Source organism: Etheostoma cragini, chromosome 23 (assembly GCF_013103735.1).
Source record: "Etheostoma cragini isolate CJK2018 chromosome 23, CSU_Ecrag_1.0, whole genome shotgun sequence".
Classification (NCBI taxonomy): Eukaryota; Metazoa; Chordata; class Actinopteri; order Perciformes; family Percidae; genus Etheostoma; species Etheostoma cragini.
Genome location: NC_048429.1, coordinates 13,043,121 through 13,059,603, shown reverse-complemented (window position 1 = coordinate 13,059,603; position 16,483 = coordinate 13,043,121). Strand labels below are relative to the sequence as shown.

The window sequence follows — 16,483 nt, the reverse complement described above, 5'->3', positions numbered from 1 at the left end:
AATTTATTTATGGCAGTGTAACTGATAGAGAAATTTGCTCCATTTCACAAATTTGCATAGAATCAGGTTGAATCTAATGATACAGAAATAAAAAGCTAAACTGTAAGGTATTACATGTATGCTTTCTTAGTGTCATCATAGGCTCTTTTTCAGATTTTGTTTTAGATTTTCTAGTCTTTCTTGGCACCTGCTAAAAGATAACACAGAGATTAATCTTCACAACGGCAAATAGAGACTGCATTTTTTCTCCCTTTTCTGTCGCCATGTAACTATTTTGACAGTAGCTCTTTTATTCAATGCAGCAGCTCACCACATGTTAAAACAGAAACCTTTTGAGACATCTCTGCAGTGGGACAGTTGCTCTGACAATAGAGAAGTGAGACATTTGACAAATCATTTCCACTTTCTTTCTCTTTTTTTTCTCTCTCTCTCTCTCTCTCACTGTCTCTTTTTCTCTCCGTCTCTCACACCCTCAGGCTGGAGGACTCTCCGCCACAGCCTCCCCGGAAACAGCAGTCCCCCTCAAACAATGGAACAGGTAAGACCCAGAGAAAGAGAGGGAGTGTGAGAAGGGGGAGGGGGACTTCCTCCATGTGTATGGGAGTAAATGAAGAGGACTGTTTGTGTGTGTGCGCACGCGTGCAGGGGAGGTGGGGATGTAGGATGTGTGCGGTGGCGTGCTCGACAGGAACAGAACACTAAGCGTTGACAGTGTGTCGGAAGTGTGCATGGGTTATTGTCGGTCATATAGCTGTGCGTGTTTATTCCCAACAACAAAAGTACACATTAACGCGGTGGTTCCTGGTTTGCAAATAGGATATTACGAGCAACAAACTACATCAATGCATCAAAAAGGATTTTGCTATTGAGGTTATTACTTTAGATCTGCTCTGCCAATGTCAGCGATAAATGTGTGTGCGTGTGTGTGTGTGTGTGTGGGGGGGGGGTTAGTGAGTGAGAGAAAGGGAGAGACAGAGTGTCTAATTTTAGAAAATGGGTTATGATTGTAGATCACTTCATCTAGGGCAGACAGGCCTGTGCTCTGACTCGTGACGGAGGTGTTTGTCAATGTTTTTTTTAGGAAGAGTGTTTGGGTTTGTGTACGTGGATGAAAGGACTAAGCAAGAGGGAATCTGTTGGGTAAAGGAGAAAGGATGAACAGAGTAATATGGTGTAATACTGTGTAAGCTACAAATTAAAGTGGCTATTCACAAAATGTCATCATAGGGGAAAAAAATACTTGTGTTAATTATGAATCTGCAGCAGAAAGAAAACATCCCTGCTATAGATTTGCTTTTTCAAGCTGTATTTGCAAAGCACATTTAAAACAGGCACAGCTAACCAAAGTGCTGAACAGGCACCAAATATCAAAACAAATGAATAAAAAAGCAAATTGCTACAACAACAGAAAAAAACAAAAATAATAATATTAAAAGATCTGCAGCACAACAGAAGATGAAGTCAAGGTGTCAAGCTCAACTCAATTGGACAGAAACAACAAGGGTCTTCAGCAGCGACTCAAACGTTTCTGTATTTACAACAGTATTTATATGATAAGGTAAGCTATTCCAGAGATTAAGGGCAGTCACCCCAAAGGCTCGGTCACCACTTTTTTAGTGTCTTGTGGGCTCCCGACTGGATGTGTCATATGTCTCCTCACCTACCACTATTCTTTTATTTGACGGAGGTCAGGAGTTAATGGGGGGGGGGTCCCATCTGGTGGGATAAATGCTATGATGTCCGGGTCCAGTGCAGCAGCAATGCCCCAGCCTCTAGCTCCCGGTTGGCTGCTGGGCCCATGGTGGACTGGTAGTGGCCAAGGCACCATAGAAAGATGCTGTGCCTGGTCAGCAGCTACTGAAACAAAACTTTCAGTCAGTGGATATCCTCTTTTTACTGAGTACTGAAGTTTTTAGTCCATACAGAGCCATTTTAGTTGAATTTAGTCCAAGAATAACTAGAAAAACAACACTGTTGTGACAGTGGAAAACTTTAAACAACAACAAGATAAAAGTAATCCCCCGATCGGTTAAAACTCTTGTTAGGAGCGGGTTTTGCGTCAGAAAGTCATGTTCTTGGACGTTTACTCTCGGTCTTCTGTGAGTACACGAGCAGAGGAGTCCTTAAAACAACTTAAAATCCATGTGGACGACTATTACACAATTAGAAAATATGGTGTAAAAGCTCCTAAAAACTGGATAAAAATGTTAAATAATAACAGAGCCTTTGACAAGCACATACAAAACGCCACGCATGTGCTCTTGTTTAGTTCTTCTTATTTTCGAAGTTCTATTCAGGCAGCTTTTTTCAGCTTCACATTTGACACGGTCACTCACGGTCACCTTGGGTAGCTGCTTAGTGCAGCCACAGTCAATTAGTGTTTACTAAGCAGTTACACCAGAGCAGCTCAGGGTAGTGTGCTTTGCTCAGGGGCACCTCAGTATTAATAAATGACTGTTTGCTTAGCCCTGTCCTCTCCACTCTTAAGAGACAGTGTCTCTTTTATTTACTTACATGTGTGCCTACAGCAAAACAACACAAGTTGTTTCAAATGAATACAATTTGGTGAACTTACCACATCTAATCTAGGGTGCTGTTTACACACCCTGTGTGTTCTCTATAGCAGATAAACAGCAGACGGAGGTCTGGAGTTCACGGCTGCAGAAGTGGCTCTACGAGCGCTTCGGGGTTTACATCGAAGACTTCCGCTTCCAGCCGGAAGAAAGCACCGTGGAGGCTGAGGAACCACTAAGTGCTAAAAGGTGGGCGAAAGCTGCTTTGGAACAAAACATGAAATGTCTGTCTCAGGTATCGATTCGGCATTTGTTCAATGTGATGGGTTAATCAGACAGCTGCACAGCAACAGGGGACTACTAAAGGCTTGCAGCCAAACAGCAGTTGTGTTAGATTGTCACCTTAGCCAGGATTTTCTTGTAGACCTTGAATGTTAAATAATAAGCAAAATTAAATACTGGCGTATGTACTTTTGACACGTACAATATTTTGAACTGTCTACTTTCAGTATGTTGGTAGCTTAATGAGTTTTTTTTGCAGGGAGAGATGACAGAGGAAGTTGAAAGCACTTTTCAATGTGTTTTCTCTGTTCCCTCTCACTCTCCTGCTTTGTAAAGGCAAGTGAGTCACACCAGGCTGATGAAGGCCAAAGTGTCACCACCTCCTCTAGCACATAAAGCAGCTTTTTCCTTTGGGTTCCTTTTTTGTTTAGAGCATCTGCGTGTTCTGACCTTCACTTTTGTGTTTTCCATCCAGGTTAACAGAAAATATGAGGCGACTCAGTGAGTACTCGAAAAACACACACACACACACGCAAATAGAAAACTTTAATTGAAGCACAGTTTAAATAGTAACTCTACTGTCAGTACAACATTCATTTTGGAGCAGTTATTTGCTGCTCAGTAGCCTCTATGCTGTAATGCCAAAATGTGTTATGTCATGCATTAATATGGATATGGATATTGATATTACTTGGCTTCTGTACATCATTTTCCAATAAACACATTGCATTGAATTTGAATGCATGGAGTGTACAATTTGACTACTCATAACAGTTTTTTAAAGTAAGAAATGTCTTTCATATAGAAAAACAAAACTCTCGCTGTACAAAAAAAAAAATCTTTTCTTTCCAGTGCATTGGAATCAGTATTGATAGGAAACTGCCACTATGTATTTGTCCTAAACTACTGAATATATTCCTGTACTCTTATTCTTTAGAGCGAGGAGCCAGACCTGTCACAAACTTCTTAAGGAACCTCTCCGCCTTATCTAATTGGCACTCCGTCTACACCTCAGCTATTGCATTCATTGTAAGTATGCACCTTTTTTATTAATAACTGCTATTACTCTATTATGTTGAACTTTGTGCCGTGTTGATCAAGTTTTAATGGACGAAAAAGTATGATCTATAAAATGACTGATGAACCCATTTGGTTGTACATGACAGTGAAATTAAAGTAAATTTCTGCTCCACAGTGACAGATTACAGTGGTTCTGCCAGGGACTGTAGAGAATGCAGTGGTCTAATCATATCTTCATAAGGTCTCCACTTAGGGATCAGGCTAAATCATCTTCTACCTATTGATTGTGGCCATACATGCCAAGGCCATCTCAGTATCTAGAGATGATCCAGCTCCAGTATAAACAGGTGGCTCTGGTAGCGTCTTCCACCAGCATTATATCGCACAAAATGAATTGCTTCAAGTCAGTGTCTTAAAACATAATTGAAAGGGAATCTTTATGTTGCCATCAACTTGTCTTTCTCTCATGCATAAAGTCACACAGAGGTCTGTCATATAAAGCTTAGTTACTGTTGGTGGTCAAATTCTGACTATTCAACTGCATTGTGGGCTAAAAGAGTTCCAATTTTAAAGTCAAAGTGACCCCAGTCCTGCAAGGCATTGAATTAAATACATATTAATGTGAAATGTGGCTATTATGTACATAAACAAACCAAATGTTAAACTGTCTTATGTTGTGCTGTGTTTCCTTTTGCCTGCAGATCTACATGAATGCTGCGTGGCATGGCTGGGCCATTCCTATGTTACTCTTCCTGGCTATCCTGCGCTTGTCTTTAAATTACCTCATCGCCAGGTAAAAACAATTCTCTTCAGTGGGTAGTAAGATATGAGAAAAGCAGCCAGGTTTTACTATATGGTCAGTATTACTGCTTTCATGGCTAATTTGGAAATTATTTCAGTTGAAGGAAGGTTAACTGTGTGCTTTTTGTAATAAAACCCTCTATAAGTGCCCATATTGTGCTCATTTTCAGGTTCACAACTGTATTTTTTCGTGGTACCAGAATAGGTTTACATAGTTTAATTTTCAAAAAACACCATATTTTTGTTGTACTGCACATTGCTGCAGGTCCTCTTTTCACCTTGTGCGTTGAGCTCTTTGTTTTAGTTACAGAGTGAGACATCTCACTTTTATCCCATCTTTGTTGGGAGTCACACATGTAGCTACTAGCTAGAAACTAGCATTGCTAGTGGTTAGCCACCTTGTTCTCAATGGCAAAACACTGCTACAACACACACTAGTTCACCCTAATCTACAAAAGAAATTATTATAGAACTACTTACATGTCCCTCGTCTGCAGGTATTCCACGCAAAGTTTGAAGTGTGCCCTCATTTAGAAGTCTCTCTGCTAATCCCGCCTTGTACTGACCGCAGCCCTGTCGATTTTGACCAGCTCAACCGGAGACTGAAGGCAGGATACATTCAGAGACCCGTATCTCACTCAAAACAGTATGGATGAGAGAAACAAAATAACACCCCAAATCCTGGAAAAAGTGATTTTCTTTTATAATATGGGCACATAACTACTGAGTCCGCAACTGTGCATGCTTGCTGAACAGATGCACACTGCTGACCTTTTGTCACTATGTGAGCCATACAAACATGAATTTACTGCAGCAGATGTATGTTGATGATAATGCAGAGATTTTCAAAACAGGCCTTTCTCATAATTATTATTGTTAATACAGGATACTGATACAGCTCCTCTTTTTGCTCATTATGAAAAGAGGGCACATTAGTATTTGTTAGACATATGTCGGGCTTAGACTATAAAACTGGGACACCTGGGTATGAAGATTGTAAAGATGTTGGAGACACAAGCTTTAGAGTTTGAATAGTAGTTTGGTGGCCCAATTTTAATCCAAACTAAACCTCTCATAGAAAAATATACATTGTTCTTCCTATGTTACAGAGGTTGGAGGATCCAGTGGAGCATTGTGCCTGAGGTCTATGAACCCATGGTAAAACGGCTTCCCGCCTCCTGTTTGGACAACTGATTCCTGTTTCTGTGTTAGGAGGAGGTAAATATGTAGTATCATAAACGGTTCTCTTTGTTATATTCAGGACCCGCCAAAGGAAGACTTGACAGTATCTGAGAAGTTCCAGCTTGTACTTGATGTTGCACAAAAAGCGCAGGTACAACACAGCTTATAGTTCTTCTCAAATCAGTGTACACAGATAATGAAACAGCATTGGTTCATACAGCGCTTAAACTCTCCTTCCAGAACCTGTTTGGTAAAATGTCGGATGTTTTGGAGAAGATAAAAAAGTGAGTTTAAAAAATGTCACACTTTTGTTAATGCTGGGGTAAAATCATATAGTGTATGATTACACATCATTAAAGACCCATGGACTTATATTTTATTTCTCTTCTTTCTTGTCCGTGTGTGTTTGTGTGCATGCATCTGTCAGCCTGTTCATGTGGGTGCAGCCGGAGAGCACCCGGAAACTTTATATCTGCCTGTGGGTGGCTTTCATCACCTCCTGCGTCCTACCATACAAACTTATGGGCTTCATGATGGGTGAGAGACGTGGACGCACACAGACACAAAGCTTTTTTTAATCTTTCTGACATACTTTAAATATTGCATTGGCCCTGGAAAGAATGCAAATTCTTACACTCAACTGGGCACACAAACAAATGCATTCATACAGCACTAGTGCACTGTTCTCCGTCTCCCTGTGAGGGGCAGCTGCAGGCTGTTGGCATGCCTATCTGATAATATTAGTTACTGCAATTTCTTGTAAACAAACTGTTTTCAAAGTTCTGTAGGCTCATTGATCCTTGGAAGATTCTTACTGCGAAAAAATATTGTTATCTTTCATCAGGCAGCTGAGTACAGTTGTCACTTCTCACGGGAGGCCTAAATACATTTCTTTATACTGTAAATGATGTGACAATAATCTTCTGTAACCACATTTGGCAACTAGCAAATTTTAAACTAAACTTTGGCCTTTTGTTGGATGGTAGGTCCACTCCAGACTGAAATATTTCAACATGTATTAGATGGATTACCATGAAATGTTTGTACAGACATTGTTGTTGCCCAGAGGAAATATCCCTCTGGCTTTAGTGGCCCTATGACTTTTCCTCTATTGCATTGATTGTGCAAACTCATTAGGCCTTGACATGGATTTCTTTTCCACCTTTACCATCCATCTCATATGTGATGAGCCTCACAGAACTGATGACATGGCTGTAGATTTGTAGTCAAGTTATATAATGCTAGTGGTCATTCTGAAGATGAAGTGGCAATTCTAGTCATTCTCTATTTGTCTAGTTACTGGATTGAACAAATAGTTAAATAACGCAATGTAAAAAAAAAAAAATAGAATATTATTCAACTGGGCCATTGTTTCATAAAATATCTCATCAGTATCAACACTATTTAAATGAGCTTTTGGTTTTGAGTCAGTGTGCAGGCATCACAGTAACAAAAACATTTAAAGTCATTGTTGGCTAACACATTCAGAATGTTTGGTGTTTGGGAACGCTCACTGTTATCCGTGTGTTATTCTTGGCTATCACAAGTTAGTTTAGAGAGCCGACTCTGTTTTCACACTCACTCACTTTTTTTAAAAATCCTTTTTGTTTCCTCCCTTCCTCGTCTGTTGCTCTCCAGGCCTGTACGCCGGTATCAAGTTCTTCATCATAGACTTCCTGTTCAAGAGCTGTCCGAAGCTGCGTGACAAGTACGACACACCCCACATTGTGTGGAACAGCCTTCCCACGGACCCTCAGCTCAAAGAGAGGACCAACGCCACTGTGTCACGGCGGGTAAGGGGGCAGAAACCCCATACATATACACGTCTTTATCAGCTCTCTGCTGCCCCTCCTCCTTTATTGCCTCCTCTTGCTGGTTCTCTTAAATCTCTTGAGGATAAACACACAGAGACCATTCAACACTGCTGATTCTGAATCATGTCAAAGACGAAATATGTTAAAAATGCATGGGAATTATTACAGCTGCTTTAATTCTTTGTTAGCTAAAGCTAAAATTAATCAAGTGGATACCCATAGAGGCTTTGCATTTACAAGGTAGAATGTAACAGAATAATGTCATTTCTGTATAGACCAAAGAACATTTATATTCAGATATATTGTATTTAGATTTAGATAGCTAGATATAATGCTTTAACTGTAGGTCATGTTGGCAAGATTCCACCTATTGAAGTGTCAGTCCCCCCGTGGAGGGGCTAAGAGAAAAAAAAGACATCAATAAAGTATCAACATCAATAATAGATTACAACTCCGCCACAGCACATATGCATCTCGCTCATATGTAGGATTGAGTGTGTGAGCATGTGTGTGTGTGTCTTTTGCTGTGGCATCAGTCACAGGTGTACTCTGTCGTTTCTCTCTCTCAGCTCTCTGGCATTGAGAAGGTAGGGACTCTGGTGTGTCTCCCTTTGGTTCCTCTGCTGCGCCCGGGTGTGCTGCAAGCTCACCTCAAAGCGTGCGCGTGTGTGCGTGTGTCTGCGAGCGTGTGTGCAAGATTTGTGACGTACCTCGGGACTGGCCGTCCGTGTTTGTGGACAGAATGGATCAAAATGTCATGATAACTTCTGTTATGTCATGATTTTTTTGTCATCATATTTTTTAAACATTGCATTGCATTATTTCATCCATTTGCAAACTTCTTAATAATTACAATTCCCAAATTGTTGACATTTTGGATCCATTGCCATAGATGCTCTGTGAGAAATAGCAGTGTGTTTACTGAATAGTTAAAAATGCACATAGAGTAGACCCTTGACCACTGTAATATCCTATTGGCTCATTACATCCTTCCCTTTCTCCATTGCACCTACTCCTAGTGATTAACCCTGGAATGTAAATATTAGGTTTTCTTTTAAATGTCAGTGACTACCTGCAACACTTATATAGAGAGGACTGAACCGTAAAAAAGGACCCCTCTGACCTAAACATGTAAATTAAGGTACATTTTATATGGTTTCCCACAAACTAACAAGTATGTTTTTGCCTATAATTGCTCTGTATGCTGAGTGAATGATGTCCTCACTCTCTGCTTTGCACGTCTCACCTGCTGCAAAGAAGTGCATTAGCAGAGAAGCAAAAAAAATGCAATAGTGAAAGTTAAGCTGTTTCTATTTTAGCCACTTATCTCAATAGTCCTGGGAACATGTATTCTATTGTGTATTGATTTTTAATATTTATCCCTGTCTTTCTTCTTTTCCCTCAACATCCAATTCATTCTTCCCCTCCTATCTGTCTTCCTCCTTTCCCACATGCCTATTTCGTGGCATTTTTCTTTTTTTCTGTCATCCTGGCTGTTTTTCCCTCCCGTCTCTTTCTTACCCTCTCCTTTGCCGCCTTTCCCTCTTGCCCTCCCTCCTTCTCCTCTGTCTCTCTCCAGGTTCAGCCGGTGGTTTCCCGGAGCAGCCTCGCCACCATCCCTTGTGGGGTGAGCAGGGAGGAGGAGACAGGTCGCTCCCACAGCACCAAGAAGGGAGCTTTTTACGAGATCTTCAACCTGCCGGAGTCAGAGCGCCCTCTGGCTGGTGAGGGGATTTACTGCAGTATCAAATAAACCCATTGTGTACCTGTTTTCATTTAAGAATGAGAATCTGTTGCTGGAAGTTGGAAAAGTTGTTTGAGAATAAGCAAAAATCTCTTTTCAGGATTTTTTAAATCACTTATCACTGAAAACAATGTTGACGCTGTTCTCTGCCTTGTGTTTTTAGTTTGTGAAAACGGCTGGAGGTGTTGCCTAATAAACAGAGACAGGAAGATGCCCACTGACTATATCAGGAACGGAATGCTTTACGTCACAGAGAAGTAAGTGTGGAGCATCTTTTTCATTATTAAATCTATGATTGGTAGAAAAAAGGAAGTTACACCGAAAGGTGGAGCAAAGAAGAGAAGCAGGTAACAGTTTAGGTCAGTGGGTTTGTGCTATTAAGAACCTGAAAAAAGTTAGAGCAAACCTCCCTTTCTGTCTCTGTGTCAGTCGTCCATTGGATATCCACTTAGAATATCTCATATCTTTACAGCTCTCCAAGTTCTTAAATATGTAACTGACAGGAAGTCAATTCGGTTTCTCATCTGTTCAGCTTGCCTGCTCGTTTTTCCTCAAGACCCCTTTCAGCGAGCGCTTTTCTCTCTCCTTCTCTATGTCAGTTACCTGTGCTTTGAGAGCTCCAGCTCCAGATCCAACTCCTCCAAGAAGAATAAAGTTATTAAGCTGGTGGACATCACTGACATACAAAAGGTAATCACTCTAAAAAGTGGACAGTTGTAATAAGGGGCAGGAAACACTTTAATTTTTTTCAATTGTATAATTCTGTACAATTGAAACTAATAATAACCCTCTTGGTTTTTGTGTCTTTTAACTCCTCCCTAGTATAAAGTGCTGTCAGTCCTACCAGGAAGTGGGATGGGCATCTCTATAGCTACTCCTTCCACTCAGAAGGTACAGTATGGAGAGACTGCTGTGCAAGCCTTTGTTTCCTATTTAAATAAAATCTATGGCAAGTTTGGGATTTAAACAGATATGCTTAATGTCACTTAGACAAAGCTCATATTAACGACATGTCTTCTGCACTTTCCTACTGTTACTTTATAGCTAAGATCCCCCCTAGTCATAGCCTGGAAATCCAGACCCAAATCCGAAAGCTTAAGGGTCTGGCATTGAGTAATGAAAGTCGCCCATCTCGAGGGGCGCCATCAAGTGTGAATTCAAAAATCTCACTGCACTCATTTGGATAACGCTACGACCAATCACAACAACACACGGGCTGACGTATCCAGGGCCCCGTATGCTTAACTACCAGTGGAACTAACTGGTAGATTAAACTGTCGCCATCTGTTTAGCTCGCCTCTGGCCCGCCGAAAAATATTCTCCTTTGAATAATCATATTTATATTTTAGAATTATTTTCATTACTTTAATATAATGGATCGAATTTAAAACAAAGTAATGTTTAGGCTTGCAATTATTGCATTTATTAATATGGGTGTGTTTTTTCTGCCACTGGATTTCAGTTTAAAAACTTCAATGGGCAGAGCCTTGATAACTAAAATAGTGTATGAGATGGACCGTACTGTTTTTTGTCTTTCATTTTTAAATCATAATTCACAATGTCCATAGCTTAGAACCAAACTAGGCAATAGGACTGAAGCTATCTTTTATTTTAATAATGGAGTATTCTACCGATTTTTCCATCGATAGAAATACGTTTGCTTTAAAGTAAATAGCAATTGTAAATATACAAAAGAAAGGTTTAATTTTTAGAAAAAACAACTGTTCTATTGCTTAAATATCATACAATAACACTTTGGAAAACCCCAGACGACTCTCACAGCCATATTTGACAAACAGGCCATCAGGAAACGTAAACTCATAAACAAGCAGTGCCATTACCTTCAGGGCGGAGATTCCATTTCCTTCCCTACGATCCCAACGAGCCACGTCCACCTTTGTTCCAGCATCCATCAGACTGGTGAACAAACAATAACACCCCCCCAATTGATCGATCCAGACTCTGAACTATTCTCCCTACACCCCCCTCCATCCTTCCCCCAGGGTTTTTAGTTTCTTTTAGTAATTTAACATTTATGTATTCTCTGGTATGATTGATACAGACTATGTATTGGTGTAGGTGTATGTTAGAATGTGCCTGACCACAAATGAAGTTCCCTCACAGGAAACATAAAGTTCTTTTGATTTGATATGAATATAAGCTTATATTTCAAGCACTGGCCGCATGGGCCACCAAGCCCCTAAATTAGGGGGCCAAAGTACATTTTTGGTGGCCCAAATGTAAATGTTTTTGTCCCCCTTACCCTTCATGCCTTCATGCCTTCTGGCTCTTTACACTTGATATGCAACAATGCTTTTTACTAAGCCCAGGTACAGCTGGCTAACAGCAGGGCTATTCAACTACACTGTTCAAGGGGACTCAGTCTCAGAAGGCGTGAAGTTTAGGGAGAATAAAGAATGCAGAAAGCATTGGCATGGTCCGATGACGTCATTCACGTGCATATTAAATAGCCATGTGCATGAGGCGCTGGTCAAGAGAGGGGGGCTGGTTTGTTTTCACCAGCAGAAGTTTGCCAACAGCTTTGTTTTAGCTTTTTTTTTTTTTTTTTTTTTTTGTGTAAAACGCTGGGCGAGATAAGCAGACATTAATGTTACCTTGTCTAACTTCTCCGCTCCGTGACTAGAGTTGGGTTCCTTTTACATCTGAACCAATTCTAGTCCATTAGATTTGACTATTTTGACTTCCCATGATCAAATTTGCGTAATCAAGCAATTTATTTTTTTTTTTTAAGCATAGCATAGCATATGCAAGCATTTGCATAGCCCATCTACCGCTCCGTAAACCACTGTCTGATCATGTGCCAGTCAGAGTAGTTCCCTGCAACCCGTGCAGCTTAGTTTCTAGATGTGGACAGTTACAGAGGACAGAGTAACTGAAGGAAAACTCAACAGATAGCAGTCGGTTATACGTCGGTCTCAAGGTTTTACCAGTTTACCAGTAAACGCAACATTTTGTCCCGTCTGTTGTTTTTCAGACAATAGCAGTGACTAGTGCTAGTTGGTGCTAGTTAGCGTCTGTTAGCTGTTAGCTCCTCTAGGACGCACCGGTGCTAATGTCCTCGCATTCGCTGCAATGCTGTTTATATGGATATGGTTTAATTTTGCGTAACATGACCCATTTCTTCTGTAATGCCCTGTCTGTGTTGGATCTCTCCTCTACTCTCTCTACTCTTACTCCGCGCCCTGCCACACACCGCCGTTCCACACTTCTGACATTTGTCTACGGTTTTAATAATTTATTAACACAGCTGTTTATTGTTAAGTATGAGGGGCAAACCTGTATTTGTACCAGTGTTTTGGCGGGTAACTCTGCTATCGCGGCCGCCACGGCGAAGAACACAGAAGAAGTTATTGAATGCAACCAACTTTAGTTGGTAGAGTAACAGCGTGTGAGACCGAGCATGCTGGACTCGAGCGAGAGATGTGACCCATGGCCAGAATATCATAGTTCATAAAAATGCAGCGCAGTGACAATACAGACATTTCATACACACAACGTGTGTATCCGCCATTTGACCCGTGCTGGACCCAGACATAATGATCAGCCGTCGCTTTTTGAGTAGCGTCCATCACACTCCCAATCAACAAATAATTGTGAGAAGAATCGTGATCAAAATTTTGATCAAAATAATCGTGATTATCATTTTGGCCATAATCGTGCAGCCCTACTACTCACTGCTGTGGACAGAATTCATCACCACTGGCCATATGACCTTTGACATTGAACATTTTATGGTGTATTACTCAGAAAGATATAAGTCACTCTCATAGCCTTCTTGCTTTATGATTTAGACTTACTGGTGCTTTATTGCAATACATCTTGCAAGGTAGTGCACCAATATCACAACAGACATTAATTACCAAGCATTTCTGTTCCCTCTAGCCATTGGTGTTTGGCGCCATGATCCACAGGGATGAGGCTTTCGAGGCCATCTTTACCCAATACATGAAGATCTTAACCACCACCAAACCACCGGCCAGCACAGAACTATAGGCAGCCTGTATCCCAGCAACAGAACTCCATACTGGGGTTAAAGTCTTGGGCAGAGATTCTCCTGGACTGGAAGATACTTTAAAAAAAGAACACCACACTGCTCTGCATAAGCCTCCTCCTCCTCTTGTGATGGGCATCAGCTTCCTCATCGAAAGTCATCGGCCACCTTCGATTGGTAGATTTCCTGTTTAGGCCAAGTTTAAGGGGACATGTGGGTGTGTTCGCTACATGCAGTTGAGATTTACTTACATCACACACAATTTGTGGGTGTTGGATAATGAACAAAATCCGCTTACTGGTTCTGACGAGGAGTGAGTATCTGTTTGGTTTTTATCAATCAGCAGAAGGCTGGCGAGGGAGCTGGTCCTCCTCCCACCTGACTGACTGACTGACTGGTCTGACTGGTTTTCTGACGTACTTGTTTCTGTGTTTGCATGTATGCGTGAGTGTGTGTGGGTGGGTGCGTGAGCCGAAGTGATGGTCTCAAATAATGTCCATTGGCTCTATTTCTGACTTTTTTGTCAGCCAGTGAAGGGACTTCAACTGTGGTGGGAAGATTTCAAGAAGTGCTCAGCCTGGCTGTCAAATGTATATCATGAAACAACTACGTAGATGATAAACAAGAGGTTCTTTAAACTGCCAGACATCTGTAGGAACAATTGTGTGAATTTTAGCTTCAAAAATCAGTGCAAAAAAAACCTTTGGAGCGTAAATACTTAGACTTTTAACTGGCTGATCAGTGTCTTGTGGCATAGCCCAACAAAATTATAAATGAGTGTACATGTGAGTGATCACATTTGTTTTTTTTATGTGAAAATGTCAGATCCCCATTTGACTGACACAGAGCCTTTCTGTTAGTTTACATTGCTGCTGTCTAATTTCTAGTTTTCCTCTTCTTTATAGACACATTTGAGCAGCATTTTGCTTTAGTCGTCTTTGTCAACCTAATGTACGCTGTGAGCATCTTCTTCGTAAGTGTTTGTAAGGGTGTATGTGAAACGTGTAGTGATTTTCTTTTCTTCAAAAATGCCTTTCTTTTGAAAAATGTCTCTTTGTAACAAACAGCCTTTGGGATGAGTAAGTGGTGGTCAAGGGTCTGCTGATTGCGTCATAGACGAGAGCACAACCACTGTTAGATGGTTCAAACACTGACTGCCATTTAGAGCCACAACACAGCAGAGAACATAGCCTCCCATGTCTAAAGCTTCTTTTTTTCAAGGCAAAAACTGTATATAGAGATTGTCTTTCCTTCCATCAATGGTATCCTCCCTGCACTTTATTAGAACGTTAACTGGAATTTCTGAGATTCACGTCGCAGACTAGACTTTAAAATGCTCACTACTTTGGCTGGATTCCATGGTCAGTGTTAGCAAATAGTCTCAAAGCTACCACTTATGTCCTATGGTATTTCTCTCTTGTCTGACTGCGTGAGTCAGCGTAGATCACGTCCTGCTGGTCTCGGTGCAGCACAAATGCGATCTTAGCACTTTGTATTAACACCAGATTGATGTCGGCCACAGCGGGCTAGACAATCTTCAGACTGACCATAAAGGAAGAAGGTACTTTGACTGGAAAATAAAACCATTGATTACTTTCCACAAAGGCCCCCATACATTAAAGTGTTGTTGAATTATAAATCTAAACCAAGACCAGTGCAGAAATATCCATTAAACATCTCATTCTGATTGGGTGATCTTACTTGCAAAAATGCGCAGCCTGTCAGGCTGTTTAGGTCCCATAAGCAGTTATATAAATTCATGTTTTTTTTCAATATCGGAAAACCAGGACTATGAGCTATACAAACATGCCCTAATTACTCCCTTTTTGTTTCACGTATCTGTAATGCCACAGTGAGTAGTGATTGACATTTGCGTGCTCTTCCACTTGTTCCAGATCCTCCAAATGTAAACTTTTGTAAAACCGTACACTGAACAGAATACTTCAACGTCACTTTATTTTAAAGACACCGTTTACAAGAATAAAGCCGGTCTTTACTCTTGCAGAATGGTTTGATACGCTGAAATACGATGCCAAACTACATCAGACACTTTGCCGTGTTTTGTGAGAGGAATGGAGATAGGATCTGAGACTGGAGGTCATGATTTTGCTTCAGATTTTAGTACGAGAAACGGAGTAGCTATTCCTCCTAACCAATGCCTATTTATTGGACACCCAGCAGCACAAGCTTTAGTTTCTAATGTGTTAATCTTACAGAACACTGTTAAAAAGGGAGACCTTGACATTTATATTTCCTTTTATTCTGGTCATTTGGACACTTTTTCTATAGTTTAAGATACTAAATCCCGCCTGTGTCACCGCTCCTCAAGAGATCCAAATAATTTTCTCTTAGCTGCCCTTCAAACTTAAAATGTCAAGGTTTCTTTTCAAATCTATACAAGTCCTCTTATCATCATTACCAATTACAATCAACTGAGCTGGATATGAAGTTGCCAGTGAAGCAATGGACTAGTTCAAAGAACCACTTTTATTATTTGTTAGTTCAAACTACGGTAATTAAGGATGGAATTTATACTTTAGCATCCATTTGTATGATTTGGCCTGTTGTTCAATCAGCTGCCTTCCCAGAAATGGATTTTCTAGTTTTGTTTTGGAATAAATTGGATCCATTGAAAGGGTAAACCTGTGGGATGTTAGAGCAGGTGAAAATTAACGCTGTCTCAGTGTGTGATTTGATGGCTCGTTGTAGTCCTTAAAGCTTTTACCTGAAGCCTTTTGTAATCTGTAAACTCTGAAAACCAGCTCTGTGGGGGGTCTGGGAGACCCTAACAAGGCTGCACTCAGAGAAAGCACAGAATGTATCATGTTCAAAATATCTCTACTATTCTTTTGCCAAATCTCTGATTTTCTGTCTGCCATATTCTGCCTACGCTTCATGTTTACAGAAGGTTGTAACATTGTTTTGATGTTTTTCTTATTTCTTAACCCAGTTTGAATTCCTTTGACTCCGGAGTTATGAAGACTGGACTGCTGTTCTTGAATTAATGTCTCAGATCTCATTGGCTCTGCACCACTGACATGACTATTTCCGCTCACCTTCAACCAATAGAAAACTCAAATCATGGTGACAACAAGAGCAGTATTTTAAACCTCAT

General features: G+C 40.7%; 1 protein-coding gene across 6 annotated transcripts in view; it reads left to right on the top strand.

The window, feature by feature from the left end:
* Positions 1 to 16,206, top strand: part of gramd4a (GRAM domain containing 4a) — a 50,198-nt gene extending 33,992 nt beyond the window's left edge. For 3 of the 6 annotated variants that reach the window (XM_034863306.1, XM_034863311.1, XM_034863310.1), the window contains 16 exons: positions 477 to 538; positions 2,624 to 2,762; positions 3,271 to 3,296; positions 3,733 to 3,824; positions 4,517 to 4,608; positions 5,726 to 5,774; positions 5,878 to 5,949; positions 6,039 to 6,082; positions 6,226 to 6,335; positions 7,437 to 7,591; positions 8,182 to 8,199; positions 9,192 to 9,336; positions 9,520 to 9,613; positions 9,956 to 10,046; positions 10,179 to 10,247; positions 13,260 to 16,206. In XM_034863306.1, coding sequence (XP_034719197.1) covers positions 477 to 538; positions 2,624 to 2,762; positions 3,271 to 3,296; positions 3,733 to 3,824; positions 4,517 to 4,608; positions 5,726 to 5,774; positions 5,878 to 5,949; positions 6,039 to 6,082; positions 6,226 to 6,335; positions 7,437 to 7,591; positions 8,182 to 8,199; positions 9,192 to 9,336; positions 9,520 to 9,613; positions 9,956 to 10,046; positions 10,179 to 10,247; positions 13,260 to 13,370 — 1,369 coding nt within the window. In that variant the 3' untranslated portion in view covers positions 13,371 to 16,206. The remainder of the gene's footprint in view (positions 1 to 476; positions 539 to 2,623; positions 2,763 to 3,270; positions 3,297 to 3,732; positions 3,825 to 4,516; positions 4,609 to 5,725; positions 5,775 to 5,877; positions 5,950 to 6,038; positions 6,083 to 6,225; positions 6,336 to 7,436; positions 7,592 to 8,181; positions 8,200 to 9,191; positions 9,337 to 9,519; positions 9,614 to 9,955; positions 10,047 to 10,178; positions 10,248 to 13,259) is intronic. The other 3 variants (XM_034863307.1, XM_034863309.1, XM_034863308.1) reach the window with 3 other exon arrangements.
* Positions 16,207 to 16,483: the final 277 nt, after the last annotated feature.